The following is a 15,818-nucleotide window of genomic DNA, read 5'->3' on the forward strand; positions in this document are numbered from 1 at the left end:
AGAGACAACTAAGAATTCCACATAAGAAAGGAGAGATAACACCACTATCTCTTCAGTAGAGGAAATTAAGAGGTGCTGCAAATATGTATTAGAAATGCCCTTAGAGGACTGTGGGAAAATAGCCATGAAATTAAACACACACACACACACACCAAGAGAGAAAAATGGATGTCACTGAAACAGATTCAACAACAAATGACAGAGTAATGACAGCTTTCTGGCCTATGTGTGCTGCCTGGCTCAGAAGAGATGTCAAAAACACAATCTTTTAAAACCTAAATATAAGGACAGCCAAAATGGTCTTCAGAAAACAAGGAAAAGACTGTCAGAAAAGAAAACACTGAAGCTAAATGACACATATGAGTCTTACTTTTTTTAAATCAAGACATTAAAAAAAGTTAAACATGACTTTCCTGTTGGATACTTAAAAAAAATTAAATCTCTTTATATGTTGAAAAAAAGGTAATATGTTATATGCTTACATATAAAATGTCATATTTTTTTAAAAGGTAATCATCCAGCAAGTCAATTGCTATGAGTTTGTTCCATTAAACCCTGTGAAACAGATGAAGAAATAGGAATTGTCTGGAATAATGGCACCGGACAATAAAGTCCCAACACTCAGTCTATTATGACTATAGAAAGAGAACAGGACCAATCATATCAAGAATTCCTGTTCTCCAGACCAAAGGCAATGGTGTTTTTTCTTCTCTTGCAGAAGAGCAATAAGCTAACCCAGGCTCATCTTAGGAGAATTCAAGCAAATTCACTGTGTCCCCAAGTCTATCCAATCAGCACCATGGGGAGCACCAAGTGGTTTCCCATTTCCCATGAGCTGGACGGCTCAGGTACTGACTTCCAAACATTAAGGGAAGAAGTGCTGGGGATGTAAGGAAAGATTACCAAAACCTTAATTACAAGAACTGAGAAACCTGTTTTTGTCCTCATCTCCCATTTTCTTAGAAACCTAGTACCTGGTACAAGTAGACCCACAGTAGATTTTTTCTTAATACTGAATTGTTAAAGCAATAACTTTCCACCCTACAGAATTACTGTTACAATTTTACAGCACAGACAAATTTTCATCTTCCATGGAAATACAGGAAAGGCCAAAATAAGTTTGATTTGTTTAGAGTAAATAGATATCTTCCGTTGGATTTCTAAAATACAGAAAGCATAATTTCTTTCAGTAAGAAATACTGAAAGTCCTGGTCCTTTTGATATCAGCATTAAAATATTTCAAAGACAGTTAACCCAAATGAAAAAATTCCAAGTGTTTTCATAAACAACCAGAAATTTTAAGTTGTCATCTGGAGCAGAGAAAGACATTAATATTTAACAAAAAAAGGGTATCAACCTAAACAGAGATCATGTCCAAAAATCAGTTTATGTACAGATATATATATATACACATTATATACATATGTACATATACGTATACATACAAATATATGTACTTTGCCATTATTCAATTTTGAATTAAAAATTAGAACATTGTCATGTTTATATTTCAAAGATGCTGAATACAGCCCTAGTAGAGTTATGCCTAAGATAAATATAATGCATTTTTTATCATCCTGAAAGCATTTGTTCCATAAAAAAAAAATACAGAGAAGTAAAGTATATCAGGCAAGGTGACAGATAAACCATTATCCTTTCAAAAATCAAACTGCATTTTTGCTGACAAGGTAAAAGACTTACTGAAATAGGCAAAAGGTGGTCTGCACTTAGAGAAGCCGGCTTTCCTCAATGCTTGGAAGTGTAAAGCACGCCAAACTTCGCCCATTCTACCACTGCACATCTCTCAAGTGGGTGTGCCAGAGGCAGAGCAAGCCTGCCTTCAGAACCACAGAGGAAACTCCCCAGAAGCAGACCTCCTATTATGTGTTGAACTGCGCCCTCCGCCCCCCAAAAAACATGGTAAAGTCCTAACCCCGCAGTACTTGTGAATGTGACCTTATTTGGTAATAGAGTGCTGGCAGATGTAACCAAGTTAAGATGTAGTTATTGGGGTAAGCCCTAATCCAGCGGCTGATATCCTTATAAAACGAGGGAAATGTGGGCACAGAGACACACACAGGGAAGATGTGATGATGGAGGCAGACATGGCAGGGATGCTGCTGCAGGCCAAGGAATGCCTGAGGCACCAGAAAAAAGCTAGAAGAGGCAAGGGATGATTCTTCTCTAGAGGCTTTGGAGGGAGCACAGCCCTGCCTACACCTTGATTCCAGACTTCTGGGCTCCAAAATTGCAAGCGAACAAGTTTCTGTTGTTTTAAGTCACCTAGTTGACTGTACTTTGTTATGGCTGGCCTAGAAAAGGAGAAGACAGCAAGACAAGGTACCAAGTAGATACAACTTTTAGGCTCATTTGGGCCATTAACTATCCCTTAAAGGATAAACATTCCAAAATTTCCACAAAGCTTAGTCCTTGGGTGTGAGGTGTCTAACAAGGGCAGGTCTCCTGTCCATATCGCATTGAGAAAAATATCCCATTCTCTGGAGAAGTGCTCCAGTCCCCTAGTGGGAAGGAAGACATTAAAAGAATATATGAAGGGGGGGGACATATAGGGAGTTTAATAATATAATCAAATAAACACACAGCTTAAACTGGAGAATTGTTTGTCATTTATCAACACATCACAAAGATTCAAACTTGAAATGTAAATAACCTGACATTACACAACCCTGTTCTGGCTAAGAATAAATGATCTTCCTCTGGGTATAATGCTATGTAAGAATTAAAATGCTTCATCCAGTCAAAGCCTCAAGCTGCACTTATATTCCCGGACAAGGTGGAAAAGCATGCATTGAAAATGAAGGCTTCCAATAGCATCCAGGAATCTAGTAGGTTTATCAATTTAAATAAGTGTAGTCACTTCGGCTTTCAGAGGGTGAGATGGACCAGCATAAAACTAATTGTGACATTCTTAACATATGCTAATTAAATATAAATACTCCCTGGTATTTAGGAGAAAAGGTGTGCTCATTCAAAACCTTGTCTTAAGCCCAACAACATAGCAGAAAGAATATTTTTAAACCAAAAATGTCTTTTGTAAGCCTTGACAAGGAACATAACTTAGATCAAAACTGACAAAATATATTCTCAAAAAGAAGCTGGAATTGAATGGTGCAGAAGAAAAGCACTAAGACTCCAGGGCATCTTAGGCAAGTTAAGAAAATTCTCACACATTTCAATACAACTGCCATCATCTGCTAAATTTAGAGAATTATTGCAGTTTCACAAGTATGGATTATTCACAAATACAATTTTTTTTCTCTCTGATTAAATGAGCCCTCCCGGGTAAAGCTGTCATCTCTAACTCAGGTTAATTTGAGGAAACCTGGTTTTTCCAGATGGCATCCAGGAGAGCAGACAGCTAATATGAGACTACACTCCAAGTTTTTATCTTACCATGGAGTGCAAGAGCTGTTACCCCCCGAGCTCGCTTTGATCCATTTCTTAAATCAGACTTCTACGGAATTCGCACTATTCCTAAAATATCACATTTCTCCATCAGAAAACTACTGGTATTATCCTGAGAGTCTGCAATAATCTGCTGTAAACCTGGCCGAACCACCTTGCTGGCTATACAGTACACAACATATAAAATCCCAGCACATCCTATGTCTTTACTGCATCAAACACATGGCTGATGTAGTGCCCGAAAGCTTACCTGTCCTTCATATTAGTTTAAGAAACTGCACTACAAATCTCAAATATTTTGCACCTCCAGCCGAGAGCTGTTCACCTGCCAAAATGCAGTTTAATTAAACAACCTTTCATCATATTTCCAGTCTTCTCATTTGTGGATGTGCAGCTGTGCTCCAAGCATCTTTCTCATACTCTAAGACAATGTCTTGGAAAGTAAAACTTGGCATGAATTTCTCAGTCGTAATAGTTAAGGAGACCACCTATCTCCGAAAACTGGAACATCTAACCCAGAGATGTTCAATAGGCAGAATGACCCAGTACGAACAACCACAGCAACGTTACAAAAATACAATCCACATTAAATTTCCACCCAGTTTTCTCAATCCAGCCTGCACTCTGAAATCATCTAAAGCTACTCTTCATAAATGTTGACGCCAGATCCCATCCCACGCCGACTGAATCAGAATCACTGAGAGGAGGACTCAGGCATTAGGATCCTTTAAAAGCTCCCCAAGGTGATGCTAATGTTCAACTGTAACTGAGAAGTACTGATCTAGACCAGGGCGCAGCAAGCTTTTTCGGGAAAGGACCATATTATGAATATTTTAGGCCCTGTAGGCATGGAGTCTGTTGCAACCACTCAGCTCTGCGGCTCAGGCACACAAGTAGCCACAGACAAGACATAAACGGACCAGCGTGGCTGTGTCCCAATACCATTATATTTAGGAGTGCTGAAATTTGGATTTTATGTAACTTTTCCATGTCACAAAATGTTGTTGTTCTTTGGATTATTTTTTCAATCATTTAAAAATTTAGCTTGCAAGCCATACAAAAACAGATGGCAGGCCAGATTTGGCCGGGCCATGGTCTACTGACCCCTGATCTACATGGCACACTGAATACACTTCTCCTTGATCTTTTCTCAAAAACAACTATTTTTGGGTTTGTTTTTTTTTCAACTCAGTGACTCACTCAATCCGTCCCGGAAAAGATCCCCTTCAAAGCATGAATACCTTCAGATTCGAGCTGGTCCAGGCCATACGAGGCGGCTGTGTTAACATAGCTAATGGGCGGAGCAGGAGTTCTTCTCTGGGAAGACGCCTCGGGGTCAGCAAGTTCTGGAGAAGCGCTGGGTGCCTCCTCCATTATTCCAGGGGGCGTCACTGGAGAACCCACAAGAGGTGTGAACAGCTCCTCATTCGGCCCTGTGACTGTGTCCGTTAGGTCTGCCAAACACAAGAGACACAACTTGACCCAAAGAGGATCATTATGGGAAATGTCTACATGTGCTTTTACTTCTTAAGCAAGAAATGACTGATGAAACCACTAACTTACATACAGTAAGTTTGGCACCGAGACCAGCTCCCCTTCCCACACTGCATCAGTCCAGTTCCCCAAGGCAAACACTGTATGTTCCAGGAAAACATACTGTCTCAAATCAGAACTTTGTTTTTAAATTTTAATCTCCCATTTATTCTATTGACAATATTACAGATTTCATAGGATTTTATATAACCTATTACCAAAGGTAGAAAATTTAACAAAAATTTATTTAAATATATGCCGAAGACTTTTTTTTAAGTCAAGTCAAAGAGTAAGAGCTTCAATCTGTGTCTGGAATATGTTCAATTTCAAAGCAGCCAAATTTAGCCCCTGGTATTCTCAAATCTAGAAACCCTAGAATACTAGTATTTTACAAGCTTGGTTGGTCATCAGAATCTCTTGAAGTAATTTTTTTAAGTTGTTGATTGTCATACTTTCTACATATCCCAACTTACTGAATCAGAACCCCCTTGGTGATGAAGCCTGAGAAACTATTTTTAACAGCTCCCAGGCTATGGATCCAGAAATTCTCATACACATTCCTGTTGGCAGTATAAATGGGTGCAACAATTCTAGAAAGCACTTAGGCACTGTCTCCTAAAGTCAAATAGTCATATGCCCCATGGCCAGCAATTCAGTTCCCAGGTATATACCTAAGAGAATGTCCTACACATGTGCACTGGAGAGTATGTAACAGAATATTCATGGCAGCCGTGTTCACAACAGCCAAACCTGGAAATGACCCAAATGCAAATCACTAGGAGAGACTGGATGAAGATTAAGTGAACAGACTGTGATATAATTTCACAATGGAATATTATAAGCAGTCAAAATGAAAGAACCATAGTAAGTAAATATTAGCCATAGAATATTAAGTAAAAAAAGTCCTCAGAAGAGTATCTACAGCACAATATTTTTATAAAGTAAAAAACAACTAAAATGTTTAATTGTATAATATTAGAAGTAAAAATAGACATGATAAAACTAAAAGAAAAGGCAGTCCAGGAAATGGCGAACACAAGATTCAGGCTGACGGTTAAACAGGAGGAAGGGGTTTAGGTGGGAAGGGTCATGGGGTTACCTGTACTTTACTGACAAGACCCTAGGGGTGTTCCTCTGGTGGGCAGGGATAGCAGAATTAGAAGGTATTTATTACATTGTTAAAGATTACTTAGTTAATAAATAAAAGTGGGCTTTAATTAGACCAATGATGCAACAGAGATGTGAGGTCCAAAAATAATTATTAAATAATAATAATTTTTATAATTCCCAGGTGATTCTGATGATCACCCAGGTTTGAAAACTTTGCTGTCTTTAAAATATCAGAGCATCTCCACTTTGTGTACATTATTTCAAATCCTTAAAATAAACTATAAGACAGGTAGGCATTATTCAGAGATGAACAAACCAAGGCTCAGAGACATTAAGAAACTTGCTTGAAGCCACAAAACCAGTGAGGGCCAAAGCTGGGATTCAAACCCAGGTCCTCGCTGTTTCACCCCGGGCTCCTAGAAGCCTAAGTTGTCAAATTTAGGAGAGAGTTCTCAGGAGGCCTGGCCTTCTCGGGCCTCAGAGATGAGCCGCCAAAAGATTTTACTTGTAAACTAACGCCCTGTCCTTTTAGGCTGCACCACATCTCTCCAAATGAGAGTTCACCTACCTTTCCCTCCAGGTATGTGTGTGGACCCCGGTGACAGGGCCATCTGTCCCACTCATTCTATTCCTTATCAACTCAGAAAAGGTCCACCCCCCAAAACGCCGAGTCCAATACCCTGCCTTACAGACCTTCCATAGCAGGAGTAATTTCGAAAGACGGAGGGACGGCTGTAGTTGAAACTGTTGTGGCCAGAGGCTCCCATCTCCCCAACAGCTGAGTCACACCAGGAACATCAGCTGTGGCCAAGGGGGCCTCCTGTCCTTCCTCAGGCTCCACATCCTCTTGGGTAACCTCGAGGGTAGAAACCTGCTGCTCTTGTGTCACTGAAGATAAAGTGGCATCTGCTTCTTGAACAGCTGTTGTCATCTCTTGAGTGATGATGTCTTAAAAGGGGGGAAACAACATTTTAAAATAAATTAAATCCCTATACCTGAAAAAGTCACTATATAACTAATACTTGAAAAAAAAAAAAAGGAGCCAGGTGTTTCAGGGAATAAGAAGGCAGAGGGATGGCTCAGAAACAAACTGCCAGTAAATAAATGTTCCCCGTGTCACTGTCATCAGGAGGGGTGAATCAAAGACAGAGATAAAGATGTTAATATTTTTAAAAAACATAAAATAAAATCTAAAACAAAACAGGAAGATCAACAGCTGAGCTCCCTTTTAAGCATATCAACATCATCAGTTCATTAAGAAATAAGTTATACAGAACTAAGTTTCAAAACTTCTCAAAAGCATTTGTATATATTAATTTTTGATTTGCATTCCTGAATGGGAAAGGGAAGTTGGCATTTTGAATTAAAGAAATAGTAATTAAAATCACCAATGTGTGCTGAGTTTCTATTACGTGCCATACACACACACTGCCACATGTATGATGGGCATTATCTTATTTAATCTTCCCATATGTAAAAAGGGCAAGGAGGTACTAATATCATTTCATGGAAGCTTACGTATCATAGCAGTCAAGAATGCAGGCTCTACACTATTTACGATAGTCAAGACATGGAAGCAAACTAAATATCCATCAACAGATGACTGGATAAAGAAGTTGCACTATGTATATGCATATATATATATATATATATATATATATATATAGCAATATATATATATCACTTGTGGTATACACATATACGGTATATCTATAATATATATATTATACATAGGTAGTAATATATAACTATAATATATAGGTTATATATATATCTGTGATCTATATATACACACACACGTAAGTTGTGGTATGTGTATGTTTATATATGCATACACACACACACACATACACACAATAAATATTGCTCAGCCATAAAAAATAATAAAATAATACCACTTGCAGCAATATGGATGGACCTGGAGATCATCATACTAAGTGAAGTAAGCCAGAAAGAGAAAGAAGAATATCATATGCTATCACTTATATGTGAAATCTAAAAAAAGGACATGAATGAACTTATTTACAAAACAGAAACAGACTCACAGGCATAGAAAACAAACTTATGGTTACTAAAGGGGAAAGCAGGAGAGGATAAATTAAGAGCTTGGGATTAACAGATATACACTACTGTATAGAAAACAGACAGAGTCCTACTGTATAGAACAGGGAACTATATTCAATATCTTGTAATAGCCTATAATAAAAAAGAATATGAAAAGATATATATATATGTATAACTAAATCACTATGCTGTGCACCAGAACTTAATACAACATTGTAAACCGATTCTACTCCAATAAAAAAAAATCCAGGTTCTAGAGCCAATACGCCTGGGTCTCAATTCTGACTCAGTCACCTACTAGCTGTGTGACCATGAACGAATTACTTAGTATCTCTGGGCCTTGAGCTTCCTCAGCTGTAAAATGGAAATAATAATAGTATCTATCTAAAAGAGTTTTAATAAAGATTAAATCAGATAACACATGTAAAAATACTTAGTCCGTGCCTAGTGTTTGGTAAGTATTCAGTAAGTATCAGCTGTTATTACCCCATTTCACAAACAACTGAGGCATAGAAAAGGTAAAGAATCTGACTAAGGTTACATAGTTAGTGCTCTGAACCGCTGTGCTAACGATGCCCATCGCCAGATGTGTGGATAAACAAGATGTGATACATACACACATACAGCAATATTATTCAGCCATGAGAAAGGAAATCCTGTCATTGCCCAAGGAACAACTTGGAGTGACCTCTGTAGAAGGTCTACATTTGCAGTGAGATCATAAAACTGAATGAAAGAGGCCTGTGGGGTATGACGTATCTATCACAGGCCCACTCTCTTTACAACGTTATAGTCCCCTCAAATATGTTGTTACAGACTATTTATAAGGGTCAGTATCTGCCTCCTTCTTAGGGAGGAGCTATGCTGGAAATTTCAAATACTGAGCCAGTACAAAAACTTAATTTCTAGAAGACTACATTATCTCTATTTTTTTTACATACTAATTCTAGATACTTAGCATATTAGCAAGTCCAGTAAATAATGCAATGAACAATAGCATTCTAGGAATAGCTGAGAAGATAATACATAGCTTTATCATTTTAAGCAGTATACACTCCTTATGTGGCCCTCATTTTTGAAAGCATAATGAACACTTTTGAGAAAAAATACGCCAAAGTAAATGTTCACTCTATGTTCATAATTTCATGAAATTGCAAGAAATATCAAAAGGGCACAGTACTTTGAATAAGTGACTGCTGTTAGAGAAAAAAGAATGAGAACTAGAAATAGTAATGGGAATTTTAAAAATAGCATTCAAAGTTTCTCTGCATCTCTCATTCTTCCTAATTCCTATAGAGGAAAAAATTTGATGATTATTATAGATTATGTTTAAAATCTGATCTTCAAGTGAACCAGCTGAATCAGAGGACTGACTATAATCTCAGGATCCTCATCTGTTCATAGTACCCAAAAACACCAAGAAATCAGTGTGTTCCCTGAAGAAGACAATGTTCTATGTAGTCCCTGGGCCCTTAAATGAATGGCATTCGCGTTGTTTACTTCTGAAAAATACTTGTAATCACCAGAAAATGGGTAGAAAAGCTTTTTGGCTATTCTCTCACTACTGCTGTCAATAATCTCAATTTTTCATATTATTTTTAACTCTACAAAACAACTAAAGAAGTAAAGTTGAAAGGAATTATTTGACTGTTCCTCTCTTTACCAAGAACATTTAGAAGCTTTTTGATGAATTTGGACAAGGCAGTCAGAACGGATAATTCCAGGCTGAGTTGTTCTCTATATTCATTGACTCATCCGATGAACAGGTATTTATTGAGCACCTACTGTGTGCCATATATTGTGCTATGTGCTGGGAATAAAAAGAAGCTGCCTGTCGAAAGACTGTAGTTAAAAGTGAAGTAAGCCAGAAAGAGAAAGAAAAATGCCATATGACATCTCTCACATGCAGAGTTTTTAAAAAGAAAAAAGAAGACACTGATGAACTTATTTATCTACAAAACAGAAACAGACTCACAGGCATAGTAAACAATTTTATGGTTACCAAGGGGGAAAGGGGGTGGGAAGGGATAAATTGGGAATTTGAGATTTGCAGATACTAACTAACTATATATAAAATAAATAAACAACAAGCTTCTTCTGTATAGCACAGGGAACTAGATTCAATATCTTATAGTAAACTATAATGAAAAAGAATATGAAATGAATATATGTATGTATATGTATGATTGAAATATTATTCTGTACACCAGAAACTGACACACTGTAAATTGACTACATTTCAATTTAAAAAAAAAAAGACTGTAGTTAAGTGAGGCAATTATGACTAAGTAAGGAGCATATTCAATACGCAAAAATATAATCAGACAATTACCAAATACATTTTACTTTTTAGGCTGTATTAATAGAAGCTAATGCAAATGGAGTACATAAGACTCATGGATTCAACTGTGCAGTGAACAGTCTGGAATTACGTGATTTAATGCTCCAGGAATATCTTAAAGCATTATGGAGAATTGAAGTAAACTTCTTGTTTGGTCATATCTAATATCCTCCTGGTCACATGGACCCAACTCTCTTAATGGAATTTAAAAACCAACTTACAAAACATTCTCTGGAAGCATCCATGAAAACCTCCAGTATACTAGGTCTTGGGGTCTTTCCAAAGTGAATTGGATGTGTAAAATTCAATCCTTTACCATTTTAATTTAATCTTGATGACACTTTATAAAACATATTACTAATTTGATATTTTCCATTAATGAGGCTACTGAGCTGAAGTAACAGCTGTACATATTCCAAAACAAGTTGGAATGATCAGATGCATGTTTCACTAAGTCTTCCCTTCCCCATGCTGCTATCTGACCAACTACACATAATAAAGGAAAAACACGATCCGTCAACAACCAATGCAAGGACCGTCTGCTTGTAACATGCACAGACGTAGAGGCCAAGAGAAAGTAAAAAGTGCAGAATCAAACCAGCAGAGAAGATTTATCTATATTGGGTTTTTTTCCCCTCATTTCTAGACAATTTTCTTTTTGGGAAAACAACTCATACGGTTGATATTATGAGATAAATATTTACTTACCTAAAGCCTTTTGGTAAGAAATATCAGGGATGTGAGTGAGTACTTTTTACAACAATGTGTAAATAAGTATCCTACACTGTTTATTTCACCATTTAAACACACAGCTAATTTTTTTTTTACATTTTCCTGTATATTTACACATTTTTATAACATAATGTTTGAAAAATATTCATCTCTATCAGGGTTTCTCAGTGCTACTGACCTCTTGGCTCAGACAAATCTTTGTTGTGGGGGCTGTGTGTGTACCTAGCAGCACTTTTGGCCTCTACCCACTAGACGCCCTCTGTTGTGACGAACAAAAATGTCTCCAGAAATTGGTGATGAAGATTAAAAGGTACAAATTTCCAGCTGCAAGATAAATGAGTCACAGGTGGGGAATAAGTCAATAATTAAGAAACATCTTTGGATGGTGACAGATGGTAACAAAACATATCATGGTGATCACTTCAAAATGTACATAAGTATCAAATCACTATGTTGTGCACCTAACTAGCTAGGAACTAACATGGTGCTGTCAATTATACTTCAAAAACAAACGAACAAACAAACTCATAGAAAAAGAGATCAGATTTGTGGTTATTAGAGGCAAAGGGTGGAGGGAGAGGAAACTGAATGAAGGCGGTCAAAAGGTACAACCTTCTAGTTATAAGATAAATAAGTACTAGGGATGTTCAACATGATGAATATAATTAACACTGCTGTATGTTATATATGAAAGTTGTTAAGTGAGTAAATTCTAAGAGTTTTCCTCACAAGGAAAAAACTATTTTTCTATTTCTTTAATTTTGTATTTATATGAGATGATGGATGTTCACTAAACTTACCATGTTAATCACTTCATGCTGTTTGTAAGTCAGACCATTATGCTGTACACCTTAAACTTACACAGTACCATATGTCAATTACATTTCAATAAAACTGGGAAAAAAGTCTCCAAACATTGCCAAATAATGGGAGGAGACACAAATTATTCCCAGTTGAATACCACTGGTCTATATGCAAGGATTATATTTGGATGTAATTTTTATATAAAACGTATTTTTATTTATTTACTTTTGTTTTTCATTAACACCTAGATAACTTATTTCTAAATTATCACTTAAAAAACATAAAACAACTAAAACTAATAAATGTTTTATGTCAATTATAACTCAATTTTTAAAAAATAGAAACATTTCAAATTAAACAAAGCTTTTTTTTTCCTTCTTTTACCTTTAAATGTATTTCCCAATGGTCGATATGCCTCAGACTCATAGTCTGAGATGGAAACAGTGGTCTTTAAGAAGAACATGGCATTATTTTCCTGGGTGGATTCCATGAATTCTGCAGTATTTTGAACATTTATGACAGAGACCTTCCCATCTTCCATTGGACTTGTGGGAGTAAAGAAACTTTGATCTGTGAAGGCAGATGATCTCTCATCTCCATGTGTTATTAGCAGGGCTGTCCCCATGTGTGTTTCCCCTTCAGGCAGCCTCAGAGCCACACCCGCAGCCTCTGTCAAAGTTTTGCCCCCTTCCATGCCTTCCATGCCATCATCAGTTACTAGGGCTGTCTGAGACGTTTCCATTCTCACCTGAGTCTCCTCTGTATTATCTACAATCTTTGGGGTCTTTATCTGGCTTACGCTCTCTAATTTGGTGTCATCCCACTCATCACTTACGACGGAAGCAGCTGGAACAGCTGTGCTGACACTCACTGTGCCGTCTGGGGCTCCCAGCAGGCTGTCAGTTTCTGGCTCAGCACTCAGGGTGGACTCGGAGGTCATGAGCCAGTGTTTGGTGGCAGTAGCCTGGGTATTATCAACTGTCATCTGGGAAAGTTCAGTGCCTGCTTTGGGCTCAGTACCAGGAAAAGAAATTGTCTTATGCTCTGGGTCTGTTTCAAATTTCTCAGCCCTTGGATTGGTGGTTAGCGTTTCTTTAGTATTCACAAGGGATAAAGGTGAATGTCCCAGACTCACTTCTTCCTGACTTTCAGTTGCAAACAACTGATCATCCACATAGTACAGAAAACCTCGTGTTGCTTCAGTGGTTCCCTCCACAATGGGCTGAATGATGGTACTATGGAAGGGTTCCTCGTTCTCATCAATATTCAGAGTGGCAGTTGGGGTGATAGGGTTGGTTAACATGGCCTTGGAAAGCCGGCTTTCGGGAGACATTCTCTCTGGCAGGCTGGAACTAAACATTTCTTCCCTTCCTGGGACCACTGGCTCAGTAGCAGTGTAAATGGCAGAGCTATCAGGCTGCGTGAGCCTAACTCCTGGAGGAGGAGTTTCTTTATTACTAGGGAATTCTTCATTTAAAGACGTTGTTGATGGCCCTGCTAACACTGTCATTGGATCTTCTGAGACTGGAGTGCACTTTGAAGTGATGGAGTTACTTTCTAGGTCATCTGTGTTCATCCTCTCAGAATGCCTTTCTTCTGCATGAACAGGTGCTATCTGCCTCCTTTCCATCCTGGGGAAGGCCAGACATTGTGTGGCAACATTGAGAAGCAGAAGGCTATTGAAAGCCAGACAAATGTGCACTGCAATTGGTCCGCTCATAGTGGAAGAGAAATGTGCACATAAATTGGCAGAGTTGACAACTCCTGTAATTGAGTCCTGCAGAAAAATAAAGCATATCAAAACTGTCATATAAATATATTTTGTAAATAAGCCCCTTAAAATTAAACCGTAAGTAAAATAATCTCCTTGACCTCATGCTCAGAGACAGTACATAGGAAAGGCTGTTCTATTTCTTTGTACCTTTGAGACATGGTTAACCCAGTTCATTTTTCCCTGCTAAATTTTGCAGCTGATTTAACTTGAAGCTCTCTAGAAAAGGGTACACATAGTTCAAGTACTAGGTTCATTGTTTTTTAAATATCTACTTGAAATAAACTACCCTTGAAGTCACATTTGTAATATTCTCCTCAAATTCTATGAATCATATAGTCAAATGACAAGAAATAGCAACATGTCTAGGATATAGAAAGTAAATCTTAACATTTACTTATAGTACTTTCACAGAACCTTTTAAGTATGTTTTAAAATGTATTAAATATCATCATAAAATACTGAATACTAGTTTTACTCAAGAGTTTTTTAAAGTATATAATTGATTTTCAATTAAAATTTGTCTTGAAAATACTTTATTTTCTCTGCAACAACTATAAAAATTAGGTTTTTATAGGCAAAACCTTTGTCTCAAAAAAAAAAAGATTAGAAAAGGGAAAATAGTTAAGCAATGTAAATAAGTGTTTCTTGAAAAAAATCTTTTTAAGAGAACCAAAACACATTTTAAATTAGCAATCTTTACTGAATACACATTACTGTAAGATTAAGATTTAGTGCACTTTTTTAAACTACTCACACTCTCGTTACAACTAAAATTACATCAAAACTGCTCATTTTCCCCAAAACTTAAGGGTTTTATGTCTTTTTATCTATTTTGTTGAGTAGGACCCTTTCTATTCCCATCATCAGAAAGTCCTCAGATATTGTTTTCTAGAAACTTAAACCCTGGTATGAAAATTCTAAATCTAAATGTAAAGACTTATCTTTATAAAAGCCATTCTTTTCCTTTCTTCTACATCTAATCATAAAACTATCTGGGTTAGGCACACGACGTGCACACATAAAATATAAAAATTTACATTTCATAGGGCCTTCTCCCCTTAAGAAGTCCAAAGCTTCCACATGCTATCCCATTTAGTTTTACAGTCTCCTTTTGAGTCAGAGAAAATGCCAAGTGCTTAGGGCAAGATCTAGACAGTGGAAGAGAAAGAGTAGGTTGAATTTTTTCACATGAGGAAAGAGGAATCTATGGATTCAGAGCTGAAGCCTCTTGCTGAACTACCAGCACCACGTGAATGAATTATCTTGGAAGCAGCTCCCCCAGCCCCAGTCAAGCCTTCAGATGACTGTAGCCCAAGCTGACATCTTGACTGCAACTTCCTGAGAGACCCTGAGTCAGCACCACCCAGCTAAGCTACTCCCAAATTCCTACACACAGACATGGGATGAAATAATAAATATTTATTGCCATTAAGTTAGGTGTAATTTTCTACACAGAAACCTTGAGTCACAGTACTCTGGGAGAATACAGGAATGGGGTGATGTCATGAGGTGCCACATGCAGAAAAGGAACAGCATTTCAGGGATCATACACTTAGAAGTAGAAGAAAACTGAAGCCAGAGATGACTGGGAGAAAAGTAAGCCACCCACCCAAGAATCCCCAGACATAGTGGAAGGGATGCTAGATGCCCCCATGCGTAGGATGAGGGCTTGGAACAACTGGATTAAATATTAAAATACATACAGGCTAGTTACCATTGTTTTAAAAGGAGAGACTATGGGAAAGATATTTAGTAAAGAGGGAATAGCATGTGAACATTCTGGACATTATCCCCATACTTCAGTTGAGCCAGCAGGCATCCCAGTTCACGGGCAGGTAACTGACTGGGTAACAGTATTTGACCTGCTGCCTCTATTTTCCTTTCTTAAAACAAAAACATAGGATCACTGTGAAGCAAGAGTGCTCACAGCTGATGAAACTACACCTTTGGTTTCTGAACAGACAAGCTAAAGTATAAACTACAGAGTCAAAGATACGTAAAAGCTATTGAACTCTCTGGCTCATTTCTAATCCG

The 15,818-nt window shown here is 37.5% G+C and overlaps 1 protein-coding gene across 3 annotated transcripts in view; it reads right to left on the minus strand.

The window, feature by feature from the left end:
• ARMH4 (armadillo like helical domain containing 4) overlaps window positions 1-15,818 on the minus strand; it is a 116,847-nt gene that overhangs the window by 94,437 nt on the left and 6,592 nt on the right. For all 3 annotated transcript variants that reach the window (XM_031453780.2, XM_031453781.2, XM_064485983.1), the window contains exons 2-4: window positions 12,395-13,787; window positions 6,763-7,017; window positions 4,668-4,880 (exon numbers count right to left, since the gene is read on the minus strand). In XM_031453780.2, the coding sequence (XP_031309640.2) occupies window positions 4,668-4,880; window positions 6,763-7,017; window positions 12,395-13,730 (1,804 nt within the window). In that variant the 5' untranslated portion in view covers window positions 13,731-13,787. The remainder of the gene's footprint in view (window positions 1-4,667; window positions 4,881-6,762; window positions 7,018-12,394; window positions 13,788-15,818) is intronic.

This window comes from Camelus dromedarius, chromosome 5, assembly GCF_036321535.1.
Source record: "Camelus dromedarius isolate mCamDro1 chromosome 5, mCamDro1.pat, whole genome shotgun sequence".
Lineage (NCBI taxonomy): Eukaryota > Metazoa > Chordata > Mammalia > Artiodactyla > Camelidae > Camelus > Camelus dromedarius.